Here is a 14,720-nt window from a genome sequence, read left to right as displayed (position 1 = left end):
TTAAACAACCACGGTGACATCACACATCCTTGTCTAAGGCCTACTTTTACTGGGAAATAATTTCCCTCTTTCCTACATACTCTAACTTGAGCCTCACTATCCTCGTAAAAACTCTTCACTGCTTTCAGTAACCTACCTCCTATACCATACACCTGCAACATCTGCCACATTGCCCCCCTATCCACCCTGTCATACGCCTTTTCCAAATACATAAATGCCACAAAGACCTCTTTAGCCTTATCTAAATACTGTTCACTTATATGTTTCACTGTAAACACCTGGTCCACACACACACACACACACACACACACACACACACACCCACACACACACACACACACACACACACACACACACACACACACACACACACACACACAAATATATATATATATATATATATATATATATATATATATATATATATATATATATATATATATATAAAGTACCACCTCTATAGCTGGAATGGGGACCCTCATCCCCAGAGAAGACAATAAACGTACCTCAGGGAAAACTCAAGGTTCTCCACTGAGCTGTTTGAATATTTTCTTCTCCTACCACCCCCTATATATTTTTTATTCTATGTGAACATTTATTAATAAACAAAATACATTTACAGAAAAAAACATAAACATGAATACAATGGCACAATGTATCAAAGATGATGAATTTCCTCCAGCTCCTCCGAGGCTGGACGTGAGCCAAGTATGCAGCAAGCATTTCCCCTCTGGATGGCGACGCTGAGGCGCTGGAACATGAAAGTGGCTGCCCTTGGGTCCCTGGTGGTGTCGATGAGTCTGGAACCCAATTCTTTAAGGAAACGTGTGGCATTTTTTCCCCATGATCCCAAGGTCTCTGATCCCACTGGGACAAATTGATACTGTTGGCTTATGTCCCTGTACTTGCCGATCTTGTACTCCTCCCTGTGGTCAGCAGCTCCTCCCTGTCGCCCCACACTGTGATGGATATAGGTGTCAGCCAGTGTGGACACACAGGTATAGTCCCATGCTAAGAGCTTGCCATTCTTCCAAAGATAGATGGTGATCCCGTCGGGGCGGTTTGCTGGGTTGTGGGTATTGTTGGCTGCTAGTGATCGGGGCTCCCTCTCGGCTGGGCATCCAGCTGTAGCAAGGGTTCTCTTAATGATGTTGTTGACCTCATTGTGTCTTGCATGCCAGCCCTTGGTTTTGGAACAGTTAAGACCATGTAGACCGTATTGGTCTGCTTGCACTTCGCCGCAAATACACATATATTCTGTGTGAATTGGGGCAGCAAGGCGCAGAGCCACTGCAATACGGAGGGTCTTAGGGTCGAGTCGCGTTCCCATTGCCGATATGGAACTGTTTGGAGGAATATATATATATATATATATATATATATATATATATATATATATATATATATATATATATATATATATATATATATATATATATATGTATATATATATATATATATATATATATATGTATATATGCAAGGAATTCGCGAGAGCAGGCGAAATATACACAAACACTGATCTTTGTGTGTATATATATATATATATATATATATATATATATATATATATATATATATATATATATATATATATATATATATATATATATATATATCAGAATATATACACTGATAGTTTAACTTAATCTCCATTTAAAGTCTTAAAGGATTCTTGACTGGTGGTGAAGAGGTGATTTGCATCTTTAATGACCTTGTAGCCGATAGGGTTCAAACCCAGTGCCCTTCAAGGCCTTTACTAACCTTGATGCAAGTGAAGGCCTCTTAATCCAAGGAACTAGAGCTACCATTTCCCTTTCCTCGTATCAGACCTGATCCCTTTACCCTTGACTACAGAATAAAAAGGTATCCCCAGGTGTGTTTATTATTACGTATAATTATAACCAAAGAGAAGCGCTAAACCCCAAGGGTTATACAGCGCTACAGGTGTGTTTAAAATTAAGGATAAAATTGAAGGTGTGTGTGTGTGTGTGTGTCCGGACTGAGATTGTGGTTGTCACTGACAGAGGAGTGGCTGACGAGGAAGAAGGTGACGAAGACGACCACGAAGAACATCGAGACGAGGACGCAGCGGCAGGTGGTGCTAGAGGACGGCCAGGTGGTGGAAGACAGTGGTCCAGTGATCACAACTGACTGTAAGGAGGATACTGTCACCCAAGAGGTGGTGGCTGATGAGGTGGGTACTAGTGCTGAGTCTTCCTCTGCTCTACCTGTGGTCTACCTCTACTCTACCTAACTGTGGTCTACCTCTTCTCTACCTTACTGTGGTCTACCTCTACTCTACCTTACTGTGGTCTACCTCTACTCTACCTTACTGTGGTCTACCTCTTCTCTACCTTACTGTGGTCTTCCTCTACTCTACCTTACTGTGGTCTACCTCTACTCTACCTTACTGTGGTCTACCTCTTCTCTACCTTACTGTGGTCTACCTCTACTCTACCTTACTGTGGTCTACCTCTTCTCTACCTTACTGTGGTCTACCTCTACTCTACCTAACTGTGGTCTACCTCTACCTAACTGTGGTCTACCTCTACTCTACCTAACTGTAGTCTACCTCTACTCTACCTAACTGTGGTCTACCTCTTCTCTACCTTACTGTGGTCTACCTCTACTCTACCTTACTGTGGTCTACCTCTACTCTACCTTACTGTGGTCTACCTCTTCTCTACCTTACTGTGGTCTACCTCTACTCTACCTAACTGTGGTCTACCTCTACTCTACCTAACTGTGGTCTACCTCTACCTAACTGTGGTCTACCTCTACTCTACCTAACTGTGGTCTACCTCTACTCTACCTAACTGTAGTCTACCTCTACTCTACCTAACTGTGGTCTACCTCTACTCTACCTAACTGTGGTCTACCTCTACTCTACCTTACTGTGGTCTACCTCTACCTAACTGTGGTCTACCTCTACTCTACCTTACTGTGGTCTACCTCTACCTAACTGTGGTCTACCTCTACTCTACCTTACTGTGGTCTACCTCTACCTAACTGTGGTCTACCTCTACTCTACCTTACTGTGGTCTACCTCTACTCTACCTAACTGTGGTCTACCTCTACTCTACCTAACTGTGGTCTACCTCTACTCTACCTTACTGTGGTCTACCTCTACCTAACTGTGGTCTACCTCTACTCTACCTTACTGTGGTCTACCTCTACCTAACTGTGGTCTACCTCTACTCTACCTTACTGTGGTCTACCTCTACCTAACTGTGGTCTACCTCTACTCTACCTAACTGTAGTCTACCTCTACTCTACCTAACTGTGGTCTACCTCTTCTCTACCTTACTGTGGTCTACCTCTACTCTACCTTACTGTGGTCTACCTCTACTCTACCTTACTGTGGTCTACCTCTTCTCTACCTTACTGTGGTCTACCTCTACTCTACCTAACTGTGGTCTACCTCTACTCTACCTAACTGTGGTCTACCTCTACCTAACTGTGGTCTACCTCTACTCTACCTAACTGTGGTCTACCTCTACTCTACCTAACTGTAGTCTACCTCTACTCTACCTAACTGTGGTCTACCTCTACTCTACCTAACTGTGGTCTACCTCTACTCTACCTTACTGTGGTCTACCTCTACCTAACTGTGGTCTACCTCTACTCTACCTTACTGTGGTCTACCTCTACCTAACTGTGGTCTACCTCTACTCTACCTTACTGTGGTCTACCTCTACTCTACCTAACTGTGGTCTACCTCTACTCTACCTAACTGTGGTCTACCTCTACTCTACCTTACTGTGGTCTACCTCTACCTAACTGTGGTCTACCTCTACTCTACCTAACTGTGGTCTACCTCTACCTAACTGTGGTCTACCTCTACCTAACTGTGGTCTACCTCTACCTAACTGTGGTCTTCCTCTATTCTACCTAACTTTGGTCTACCTCTATTCTACCTTACTGTGGTCTATCTCTATTCTACCTTACTGTGGTCTTCCTCTACTCTACCCAACTGTGGTCTATCTCTATTCTACCTTACTGTGGTCTATCTCTATTCTACCTTACTGTGGTCTTCCTCTACTCTACCTAACTGTGGTCTACCTCTATTCTACCTAACTGTGGTCTACCTTTATTCTACCTTACTGTGGTCTATCTCTATTTTACCTAACTGTGGTCTTCCTCTACTCTACCTAACTGTGGTCTACCTCTATTCTACCTTACTGTGGTCTATCTCTATTCTACCTTACTGTGGTCTACCTCTATTCTACCTAACTGTGGTCTACCTCTATTCTACCTTACTGTGGTCTTTCTCTACTCTACCTAACTGTGGTCTACCTCTACTCTACCTTACTGTGGTACTCCTCTATTCTACCTTACTGTGGTCTACCTCTACTCTACCTAACTGTGGTCTACCTCTACTCTACCTTACTGTGGTCTTCCTCTACTCTACCTAACTGTGGTCTACCTCTTCTCTACCTTACTGTGGTCTTCCTCTTCTCTACCTAACTGTGGTCTACCTCTACTCTACCTTACTGTGGTCTTCCTCTACTCTACCTTACTGTGGTCTTCCTCTACTCTACCTAACTATGGTCTACCTCTACTCTACCTTACTGTGGTCTTCCTCTACTCTACCTAACTGTGGTCTACCTCTACTCTACCTAACTGTGGTCTACCTCTACTCTACCTTACTGTGGTCTTCCTCTACTCTACCTAACTGTGGTCTACCTCTACTCTACCTTACTGTGGTCTTCATCTACTCTACCTAACTGTGGTCTACCTCTACTCTACCTTACTGTGGTCTTCCTCTACTCTACCTAACTGTGGTCTACCTCTACTCTACCTTACTGTGGTCTACCTCTACTCTACCTTACTGTGGTCTTCCTCTACTCTACCTAACTGTGGTCTACCTCTACTCTACCTAACTGTGGTCTACCTCTACTCTACCTTACTGTGGTCTTCCTCTACTCTACCTAACTGTGGTCTACCTCTACTCTACCTTACTGTGGTCTTCCTCTACTCTACCTAACTGTGGTCTACCTCTACTCTACCTAACTGTGGTCTACCTCTACTCTATCTTACTGTGGTCTTCCTCTACTCTACCTAACTGTGGTCTACCTCTACTCTACCTAACTGTGGTCTACCTCTACTCTACCTTACTGTGGTCTTCCTCTACTCTACCTAACTGTGGTCTACCTCTACTCTACCTTACTGTGGTCTTCCTCTACTCTACCTAACTGTGGTCTTCCTCTACTCTACCTTACTGTGGTCTACCTCTACTCTACCTTACTGTGGTCTTCCTCTACTCTACCTAACTGTGGTCTACCTCTACTCTACCTTACTGTGGTCTTCCTCTACTCTACCTAACTGTGGTCTTCCTCTACTCTACCTTACTGTGGTCTTCCTCTACTCTACCTAACTGTGGTCTACCTCTACTCTACCTTACTGTGGTCTTCCTCTACTCTACCTTACTGTGGTCTTCCTCTACTCTACCTAACTGTGGTCTACCTCTACTCTACCTAACTGTGGTCTACCTCTACTCTACCTAACTGTGGTCTACCTCTACTCTACCTAACTGTGGTCTACCTCTACTCTACCTTACTGTGGTCTTCCTCTACTCTACCTTACTGTGGTCTACCTCTACTCTACCTAACTGTGGTCTACCTCTACTCTACCTTACTGTGGTCTACCTCTACCTTACTATGGTCTTCCTCTACCTAACTGTGGTCTACCTCTACTCTACCTTACTGTGGTCTTCCTCTACTGTTCCTAACTATGGTCTACCTCTACTCTACCTAACTGTGGTCTACCTCTACTCTACCTTACTGTGGTCTTCCTCTACTGTTCCTAACTATGGTCTACCTCTACTCTACCTTACTATGGTCTTCGTCTACTCTACCTAACTGTGGTCTACCTCTACCTTACTATGGTCTTCCTCTACCTAACTGTGGTCTACCTCTACTCTACCTAACTGTGTTCTATCTCTACTCTACCTAACTGTGGTCTACCTCTACCTTACTATGGTCTTCCTCTACCTAACTGTGGTCTACCTCTACTCTACCTAACTGTGTTCTATCTCTACTCTACCTAACTGTGGTCTACCTCTACCTTACTATGGTCTTCCTCTACCTAACTGTGGTCTACCTCTACTCTACCTAACTGTGTTCTATCTCTACTCTACCTAACTGTGGTCTACCTCTACTCTACTATGGTATTCATCTACCTAACTGTGGTCTACCTCTACCTTACTATGGTCTACCTCTACTCTACCTAACTGTGGTCTACCTCTACTCTACCTAACTGTGGTCTACCTCTACCTTACTATGGTCTTCCTCTACTCTACTTAACTGTGGTCTACCTCTACTCTACCTAACTGTGGTCTACCTCGAGTCTGTTTACATATAGTGTAACTGTAGTCTGCCTTTAGGTTACCTACCTGTACTCTACCTATCTGTACTCTACCTACCTGTACTCTACATACTTGTATGACTCACGAAATCGTAATGACTCGTTTTGAGACTCTCTGACCGCGGGTTCAATCCCGGCCGGGGTATGGTTTGGTTTACATGTAGTTTACTTACGTGTGGTAAGTAGGTTACAAGTATGGTAGAGTGCAGGTTGGTGGACTAATATGTAGAATCGTCCAGTTTGGACTGTTTACGCGAACGAAAAATTTTTTATACCATAAATCAGCGAAAATCGTTCTGAACTGTAGGAAAAGTATATATATTATTGATTTTTAAGTATTAGTAAATAAATTTATATTAACCTATGATATACATAGCAGAATTTAGCTAAACAAAAATTACGTTAATTTAAAGGAGGTTAAGTGAAATTTCTGTGTTAGTTTTAGTCCAAATATAAAAATGTTTAAATCACTATTAATGAAAAAATTAGCTGTTAATCTGTAAAAAAAAAAATTTTTAGGAAAGTTTATTTTTTAATGGAGTAATGGGGAAAGGGATTGTCGGTGCTTTATATGTCGTTTTATTTCGCCAATGATTGACCATCATCAGGATGTGAAGAATGTTACCCGGGGAAACAATATTACTAAACAACTTCGTCAGTAAGTCGAAATAACGAAATTTGTTCAGAACACAATACGAAGCCAGAGAAAAATACACCAAGAATGTGTTGTCTCAGGTGAGGTCAGGCAGGTACTGATAATAATAATAATAATAATAATAATAATAATAATAATAATAATAATAATAATAATAATAATAATAATATCTTTATTTCTACAAGTACATGTACAAGGTATACAGTCCTAGTTGACATCAGAGACATACTACTATATAGAAAGCCGCTTGTTATGCTGAGCATTTCGGGTAAATTAGGTCAATTTTGTCCCAGGATGCGACCCACACCAGTCGACTAACACCCAGGTACCCATGTTATACTGATAGGTGAACAAGGACAGTAGGTGTCTTATGGAAATATAAACACAAATGCAGTATAATGTGATCCTTTATTGACAACGTTTCACCCACACAGTGGGCTTTTTCAAGTCACACACGGATCTACCTGGGGTTGGAAGGTACGAGAGTATTTATAGTCATGTTCAGAATGTTGAGGTCAGGTGTCGGTATTTTATACCATTTATTTCCAAGGTGTCTTATGGGAACACGTCTTAATGTTTTCCAGCCGTACCGGGGATTCAATCTCCGGACCTCAGTGTGTGAGGTGAGTGCGCTAGTGATTGAGCTACGGGACATTATAGTCCTGTAGCAAACCTGGGTATAAAGAAATATTTATACAAAATAACTATACAGTTATTTCAGAATAAACAGTAAAATAGTGTTCCTGTAGTTAGTTATTATTTGAGCAGTGTTTTCAAGACTGGTGGTATAACTGGAACAAAAGTTTCAAGGCTGAGAGTATAACTGTAAGAGAAGTGAATCACTTGGAAGTTATTATGAACGTGGGTTGTTAATGTTGCACCTTGAGAGTGTTCCGTTGAGGTAGTGGGTTATTCTGGCCCACCTCCTGCCCACCAGGGAGGCGGGAAGTTACTGTGGATCAGTGTAGGGTGTGGTGACGTGTGTGTGTGTGTGTGTGGAGGCGCAGTACCCTCCAGTACTGCTCCATTACGGTTCTGTAACTGCTCTATTGCGGCTACCTAACTGCTTCGTCCCGCTGGTGCCTTCATGACTGAAGCTAGGGACTTCAAACACTAATATCCTTCAAGATTGGAGCTAGGGACCTTAAACACTGATGTCCTACAAGGCTGGAGCTAGGGGCCTTAAGCACTGACGTCCCTTAAGACTGCACATGAATCAAACCCACGGTTACGTGTGTAGGAAGCCATCACAGCCACTGTTGTGATGGCTTCCTACACACGTAACCACAGTACACTGACAGACCTATAGCTTAGCACACACCTGTAAAGAAAATTAGTTACAGGCGTTCATTATGGACTAATGTGACTTGATAATTGCCTAAGAAAGGTAGAAACATTGTCAGATTTGCTTTTATAATTAGTTGTGAATGTGATTATTTTGGACTCAGTGTAAAATCCGTCAGCTAGAAGATTTAAAATGACGGTGCCGTGTCTGCGACAACGAACAAATAGTGAACTTTTTTGGATAGGAGACTTTATAGGGCGTTTCGGTCCATCTTGGGTTATTATCAAGCCACAATGGTCCATGACGGAGCGAAACGTCGTCTAGAGTTTCCGTCCCACAATGTTGGTTAATTATGAGTTTTCGTCACTCTGGAAAACACTGAATTATATCCATAAAATTGCTATTTTGTTTGTATTATTATTTTGCACCAAAACTAAGATACCAACATGACGTAACTTAGCGCTTAGTTATGATGGTGATAATAATAATAATAATAATAACGTAACGTAACCTAATCTAATCTAACACTGGTATAAAAAATAATCTTATTTACTTGGGTTATCTAAGAATGTACAAAGCTGTATTTCTGTAGGGAGGGAAAGTGAGGGAGGGAGGGAGGTAAGGAAGGCTTATCAGGTTACTTTGCTTTAATATTGGGACTGAATTTCACCAACACTAACAATGTACTGTGTTATAACACTGTACAAGTCACACACACACACACACACACACACACACACACACACACACACACACACACTTCACGGTGAATGTAACCAGCGTGTTTGTTGACCTACAGACACTGACGCCAGAGGGGCAGCCGAAGGAGCTTGAGGCTCCCCCTGGCGAGGAGTGGGTGCCAGTGGGAGGCGCTGTCATAGTCTCGGAGAAGAAGGAACACATTGTCAACTCCCACCAGGTGGCTGAGAACAGACGGGAGACTGAGGAAATCACTCACCTGGGTGATGTCACCAACCAGGTCAGTTGATGTCACTAACTTAGCTGTTTTAACTTATAAATAATAAGATGTTACAAGGACCCCAATGGAAATAAGTCACTTTAACTTTCTTTACACATATTTTTCCATCATTATCTCTCAGTCCACAGCAGGATTCGAACCTGCACACTCAGCATCAGAGTACACAGTATCCACACAGCCAGAGTCTGACTGTGTGGATAAAGTACTGTGTGCTCTGATGCAGAGTGTGTGGGTTCGAATCCTGATGTAAACTGAGAGAGAATTTCTGTAAATAATTTCGCCTGTTTCCGAACTGTCAAACTTCCGTTACCATTTATGATAATTTATGTAGCTGTGTTTACGTGTAAATGTACCTAAGTAAAGTTACTTACCATATCTTCATGTCAGTATCCATGGTATTGTACCTGTCTTGCTCTTGTCCTCATAGCAAACCAGGCTGCCTCGATTTTTTCAGGGTTTAGCCCTTTGCTGCGACCCTGATAATAACATTCCAGTAAGATGAGGACATTAACAGTGTGATATGAAATGTAAATTTCGTTTTTTTTTTTTTTCATTTTTCCGGTGAGTTTGTCATTGGTGAGTGGGTGTGGTCATGGGTGAGTGGGTGTGGTCATGGGTGAGTGGGTGTGGTCATGGGTGAGTGGGTGTGGTCATGGGTGAGTGGGTGTGGTCATGGGTGAGTGGGTGTGGTCATGGGTGAGCGGGTGTGGTCATGGGTGAGTGGGTGTGGTCATGGGTGAGTGGGTGTGGTCATGGGTGAGTGGGTGTGGTCATGGGTGAGTGGGTGTGGTCATGGGTGAGTGGGTGTGGTCATGGGTGAGTGGGTGTGGTCATGGGTGAGTGGGTGTGGTCATGGGTGAGTGGGTGTGGTCATGGGTGAATGGGTGTGGTCATGGGTGAATGGGTGTGGTCATGGGTGAGTGGGTGTGGTCATGGGTGAGCGGGTGTGGTCATGGGTGAGTGGGTGTGGTCATGGGTGAGCGGGTATGGTCATGGGTGAGTGGGTGTGGTCATGGGTGAATGGGTGTGGTCATGGGTGAGTGGGTGTGGTCATGGGTGAGTGGGTGTGGTCATGGGTGAGTGGGTGTGGTCATGGGTGAGTGGGTGTGGTCATGGGTGAGTGGGTGTGGTCAGAACCATCTTCTCATTGGCTGGAACCTAGCTACTGATTGAGCGACGGGGCCCCATCGTCAACCCTTAGCCCCTGGTTCGCTGGTTGGGGGAGATAGCCTGTCAATGAGGGTGTGTACATGCGCCGAATAAAGGTTACGTACTCTGCATGCCACAGGTGTGGTCATGGGTGAGTGGGTGTGGTCATGGGTGAGTGGGTGTGATGTAATACTCAGTGTTTACACATATTTACCCCATTTCTCACCACTGGAATGTATTTCCCCGGGGGTGAGTGATTCACTCTGTGACACCTGAGGTCTGTCTACCCTCGGGGGGGGGGAGTATTATTGGGATTTTTCATTGATGCTGTTTATATTAACTTGATATAACAGTGTTTGTGTAGTGTTCCGTTATGTATACCTGATGGTATACCTCGTAATTGTTGTGTTTCATTAGGTATTCCTGAAGTATATCTTGTATTTGTGTGTTTCATTAGGAATCCTTGAAGGTATACCTCGTATTTCTGTTATGTGTCAGATCAGGACATGTCTTCTTCACGTTACACAGCTTTATTTATATATTACACCAAAGTCTGCTGCATGTTACACACAGCGACAGTATGAAAACGACATAGCATCGAAAGTCAAATCTGACCCGAAACTGCTGTATAGCCACATTAGGAGGAAGACAACAGTCAAGGACCAGGTGATAAGGCTGAGGAAAGAAGGTGGAGAACTCACAAGAAACGATCAAGAGGTATGTGAGGAGCTCAACACGAGATTTAAGGAAGTATTTACAGTAGAGACAGGAAGAACTCTGGGGGGACAGACCAGATGGGGACACCAGCAAGGAATACACCAACAAGTGTTGGACGACATACATACAGATGAGGAGGAGGTGAAGAAACTGCTAAGGGACATCGATACCTCAAAGGCAATGGGACCGGACATCTCCCCGTGGATCCTTAGAGAGGGAGCAGATATGTTGTGCGTGCCACTTGCCACAATCTTCAACACGTCCCTGGAAACTGGACAACTACCTAAGGTATGGAAGACGGCAAATGTAGTTCCCATTTTTAAAAAAGGAGACAGAAAAGAGGCACTAAACTATAGACCTGTGTCATTGACGTGTATATTATGCAAAGTTATGGAGAAGATTATCAGGAGGAGAGTGGTGGAGCACCTGGAGCGGAACAAGAGTATAAATGCCAACCAGCACGGATTCATGGAAGGCAAATCCTGTGTCACAAACCTTCTGGAGTTTTATGATAAAATAACAGAAGTAAGACATGAGAGAGAGGGGTGGGTTGATTGCATCTTCTTGGACTGCAAGAAGGTCTTTGACACAGTTCCTCACAAGAGATTAGTGCAGAAGCTAGAGCATCAGGCGCATATAACAGGAAGGGCACTGCAATGGATCAGAGAATACCTGACAGGGAGGCAACAACGAGTCATGGTACGTAATGATGTATCACAGTGGGCACCTGTGACGAGCGGGGTCCCACAGGGGTCGGTCCTAGGACCAGTGCTATTTTTGGTATATGTGAACGACATGATGGAAGGGTTAGACTCAGAAGTGTCCCTGTTTGCAGATGATGTGAAGTTAATGAGGAGAATTAAATCAGATGAGGACCAGGCAGGACTTCAAAGAGACCTGGACAGACTGGACACCTGGTCCAGCAAATGGCTTCTCGAATTTAATCCTGCCAAATGCAAAGTCATGAAGATAGGGGAAGGGCACAGAAGACCACAGACAGAGTATAGGCTAGGTGGCCAAAGACTGCAAACCTCACTCAAGGAGAAAGATCTTGGGGTGAGTATAACACCGAGCATGTCTCCGGAAGCACACATCAATCAGATAACTGCTGCAGCATATGGGCGCCTGGCAAACCTGAGAACAGCATTCCGATACCTTAGTAAGGAATTATTCAAGACACTGTACACAGTGTATGTCAGGCCCATACTGGAGTATGCAGCACCTGTTTGGAACCCGCACTTGATAAAGCACGTCAAGAAACTAGAGAAAGTACAAAGGTTTGCGACAAGGTTAGTTCCAGAGCTAAGGGGAATGTCCTATGAAGAAAGATTAAGGGAAATCGGCCTGACGACACTGGAGGACAGGAGGGTCAGGGGAGACATGATAACGACATATAAAATACTGCGTGGAATAGACAAGGTGGACAAAGACAGGATGTTCCAGGGAGGGGACACAGAAACAAGAGGCCACAATTGGAAGTTGAAGACACAAATGAGTCAGAGAGATATTAGGAAGTATTTCTTCAGTCATAGAGTTGTCAGGCAGTGGAATAGCCTAGAAAATGACGTAGTGGAGGCAGGAACCATACACAGTTTTAAGACGAGGTTTGATAAAGCTCATGGAGCGGGGAGAGAGAGGGCCCAGTAGCAACCGGTGAAGAGGCGGGGCCAGGAGCTAAGACTCGACCCCTGCAACCACAAATAGGTGAGTACAAATAGGTCAGTACACACACACACACACACACACACACACACAAGCAACAGTCAAGGGGAGAATTCCAATGTATGTCAGAGAGAGCATAAATTCTGACCTCAAAAATTACATAAATGCTGAAATAACAAACACATAAATAGTTTGGCTACAACCAAGGACGTGAAAAGCATTTTTTGGGGGGGGAGGGGGAGAGGTGAACGTGTGTGCTTATCTAGTTGTGGGTGCAGGGGTCGAGCTTCAGTTACTGACCCTGCCTCTCAATAACCCATAGCAGTCACTCACTATTCTTATAGACCATGTCATACTTACACCTAAAACTGCACCTGGCCCCGCCTCTTCCCTGGTCACTACTAAGTCCGCTCTTTCCCTACTCCAAGAGTTCTATTGTACCTCTTAAAGCTGTGTTTGGATCCTGCCTGCTCTACACCACTCTCCAGATTGTTCCACTTCCACTGGTCCCACCAGGACCAGTGCTTCTTGTGATAATGTCAGCACCAGTAAGGTCCCACCAGGACCAGTGCTTCTTGTGATAATGTCAGCACCAGTAAGGTCCCACCAGGACCAGTGCTTCTTGTGATAATGTCAGCACCAGCAAGGTCCCACCAGGACCAGTGATTGTTGTGATAATGTCAGCACCAGCAAGGTCCCACCAGGACCAGTGCTTGTTGTGGTAATGTCAGCACCAGCAAGGTCCCACCAGGACCAGTGCTTGTTGTGATAATGTCAGCACCAGCAAGGTCCCACCAGGACCAGTGATTGTTGTGATAATGTCAGCACCAGCAAGGTCCCACCAGGACCAGTGCTTGTTGTGATAATGTCAGCACCAGCAAGGTCCCACCACGACCAGTGCTTGTTGTGGTAATGTCAGCACCAGCAAGGTCCCACCAGGACCAGTGCTTGTTGTGATAATGTCAGCACCAGCAAGGTCTTACCAGGACCAGTGCTTGTTGTGATAATGTCAGCACCAGCAAGGTCCCGCCAGGACCAGTGCTTGTTGTGATAATATCAGCACCAGCAAGGTCCCACCAGGACCAGTGCTTGTTGTGGTAATGTCAGCACCAGCAAGGTCCCACCAGGACCAGTGCTTGTTGTGATAATGTCAGCACCAGCAAGGTCCCACCAGGACCAGTGCTTGTTGTGATAATGTCAGCACCAGCAAGGTCCCGCCAGGACCAGTGCTTGTTGTGATAATGTCAGCACCAGCAAGGTCCCACCAGGACCAGTGCTTGTTGTGATAATGTCAGCACCAGCAAGGTCCCACCAGGACCAGTGCTTCTTGTGGTAATGTCAGCACCATCAAGGTACCACCAGGACCAGTGCTTGTGATAATGTCAGCACCAGCAAGGTCCCACCACGACCAGTGCTTGTTGTGGTAATGTCAGCTCCAGCAAGGTCCCACCAGGACCAGTGCTTGTTGTGATAATGTCAGCACCAGCAAGGTCTTACCAGGACCAGTGCTTCTTGTGATAATGTCAGCACCAGCAAGGTCCCGCCAGGACCAGTGCTTGTTGTGATAATGTCAGCACCAGCAAGGTCCCACCAGGACCAGTGCTTGTTGTGGTAATGTCAGCACCAGCAAGGTCCCACCAGGACCAGTGCTTGTTGTGATAATGTCAGCACCAGCAAGGTCCCACCAGGACCAGTGCTTGTTGTGATAATGTCAGCACCAGCAAGGTCCCACCAGGACCAGTGCTTGTTGTGGTAATGTCAGCACCAGCAAGGTCCCGCCAGGACCAGTGCTTCTTGTGATAATGTCAGCACCAGCAAGGTCTTACCAGGACCAGTGCTTCTTGTGATAATGTCAGCACCAGCAAGGTCCCGCCAGGACCAGTGCTTGTTGTGGTAATGTCAGC

At 44.7% G+C, this 14,720-nt stretch overlaps 1 protein-coding gene across 2 annotated transcripts in view; it reads left to right on the top strand.

Annotated features, from left to right (window-relative positions):
* LOC128697353 (uncharacterized) overlaps positions 1-14,720 on the top strand; it is a 272,403-nt gene that overhangs the window by 175,268 nt on the left and 82,415 nt on the right. For both annotated transcript variants that reach the window (XM_070094179.1, XM_070094180.1), the window contains 2 exons: positions 2,028-2,197; positions 9,109-9,288. In XM_070094179.1, the coding sequence (XP_069950280.1) occupies positions 2,028-2,197; positions 9,109-9,288 (350 nt within the window). The remainder of the gene's footprint in view (positions 1-2,027; positions 2,198-9,108; positions 9,289-14,720) is intronic.

Source organism: Cherax quadricarinatus, chromosome 44 (genome assembly GCF_038502225.1).
Source record: "Cherax quadricarinatus isolate ZL_2023a chromosome 44, ASM3850222v1, whole genome shotgun sequence".
Classification (NCBI taxonomy): domain Eukaryota; kingdom Metazoa; phylum Arthropoda; class Malacostraca; order Decapoda; family Parastacidae; genus Cherax; species Cherax quadricarinatus.
The sequence above is the reverse complement of the archived record's forward strand: the minus strand, read 5'-3'. Positions and strand labels throughout refer to the sequence as shown.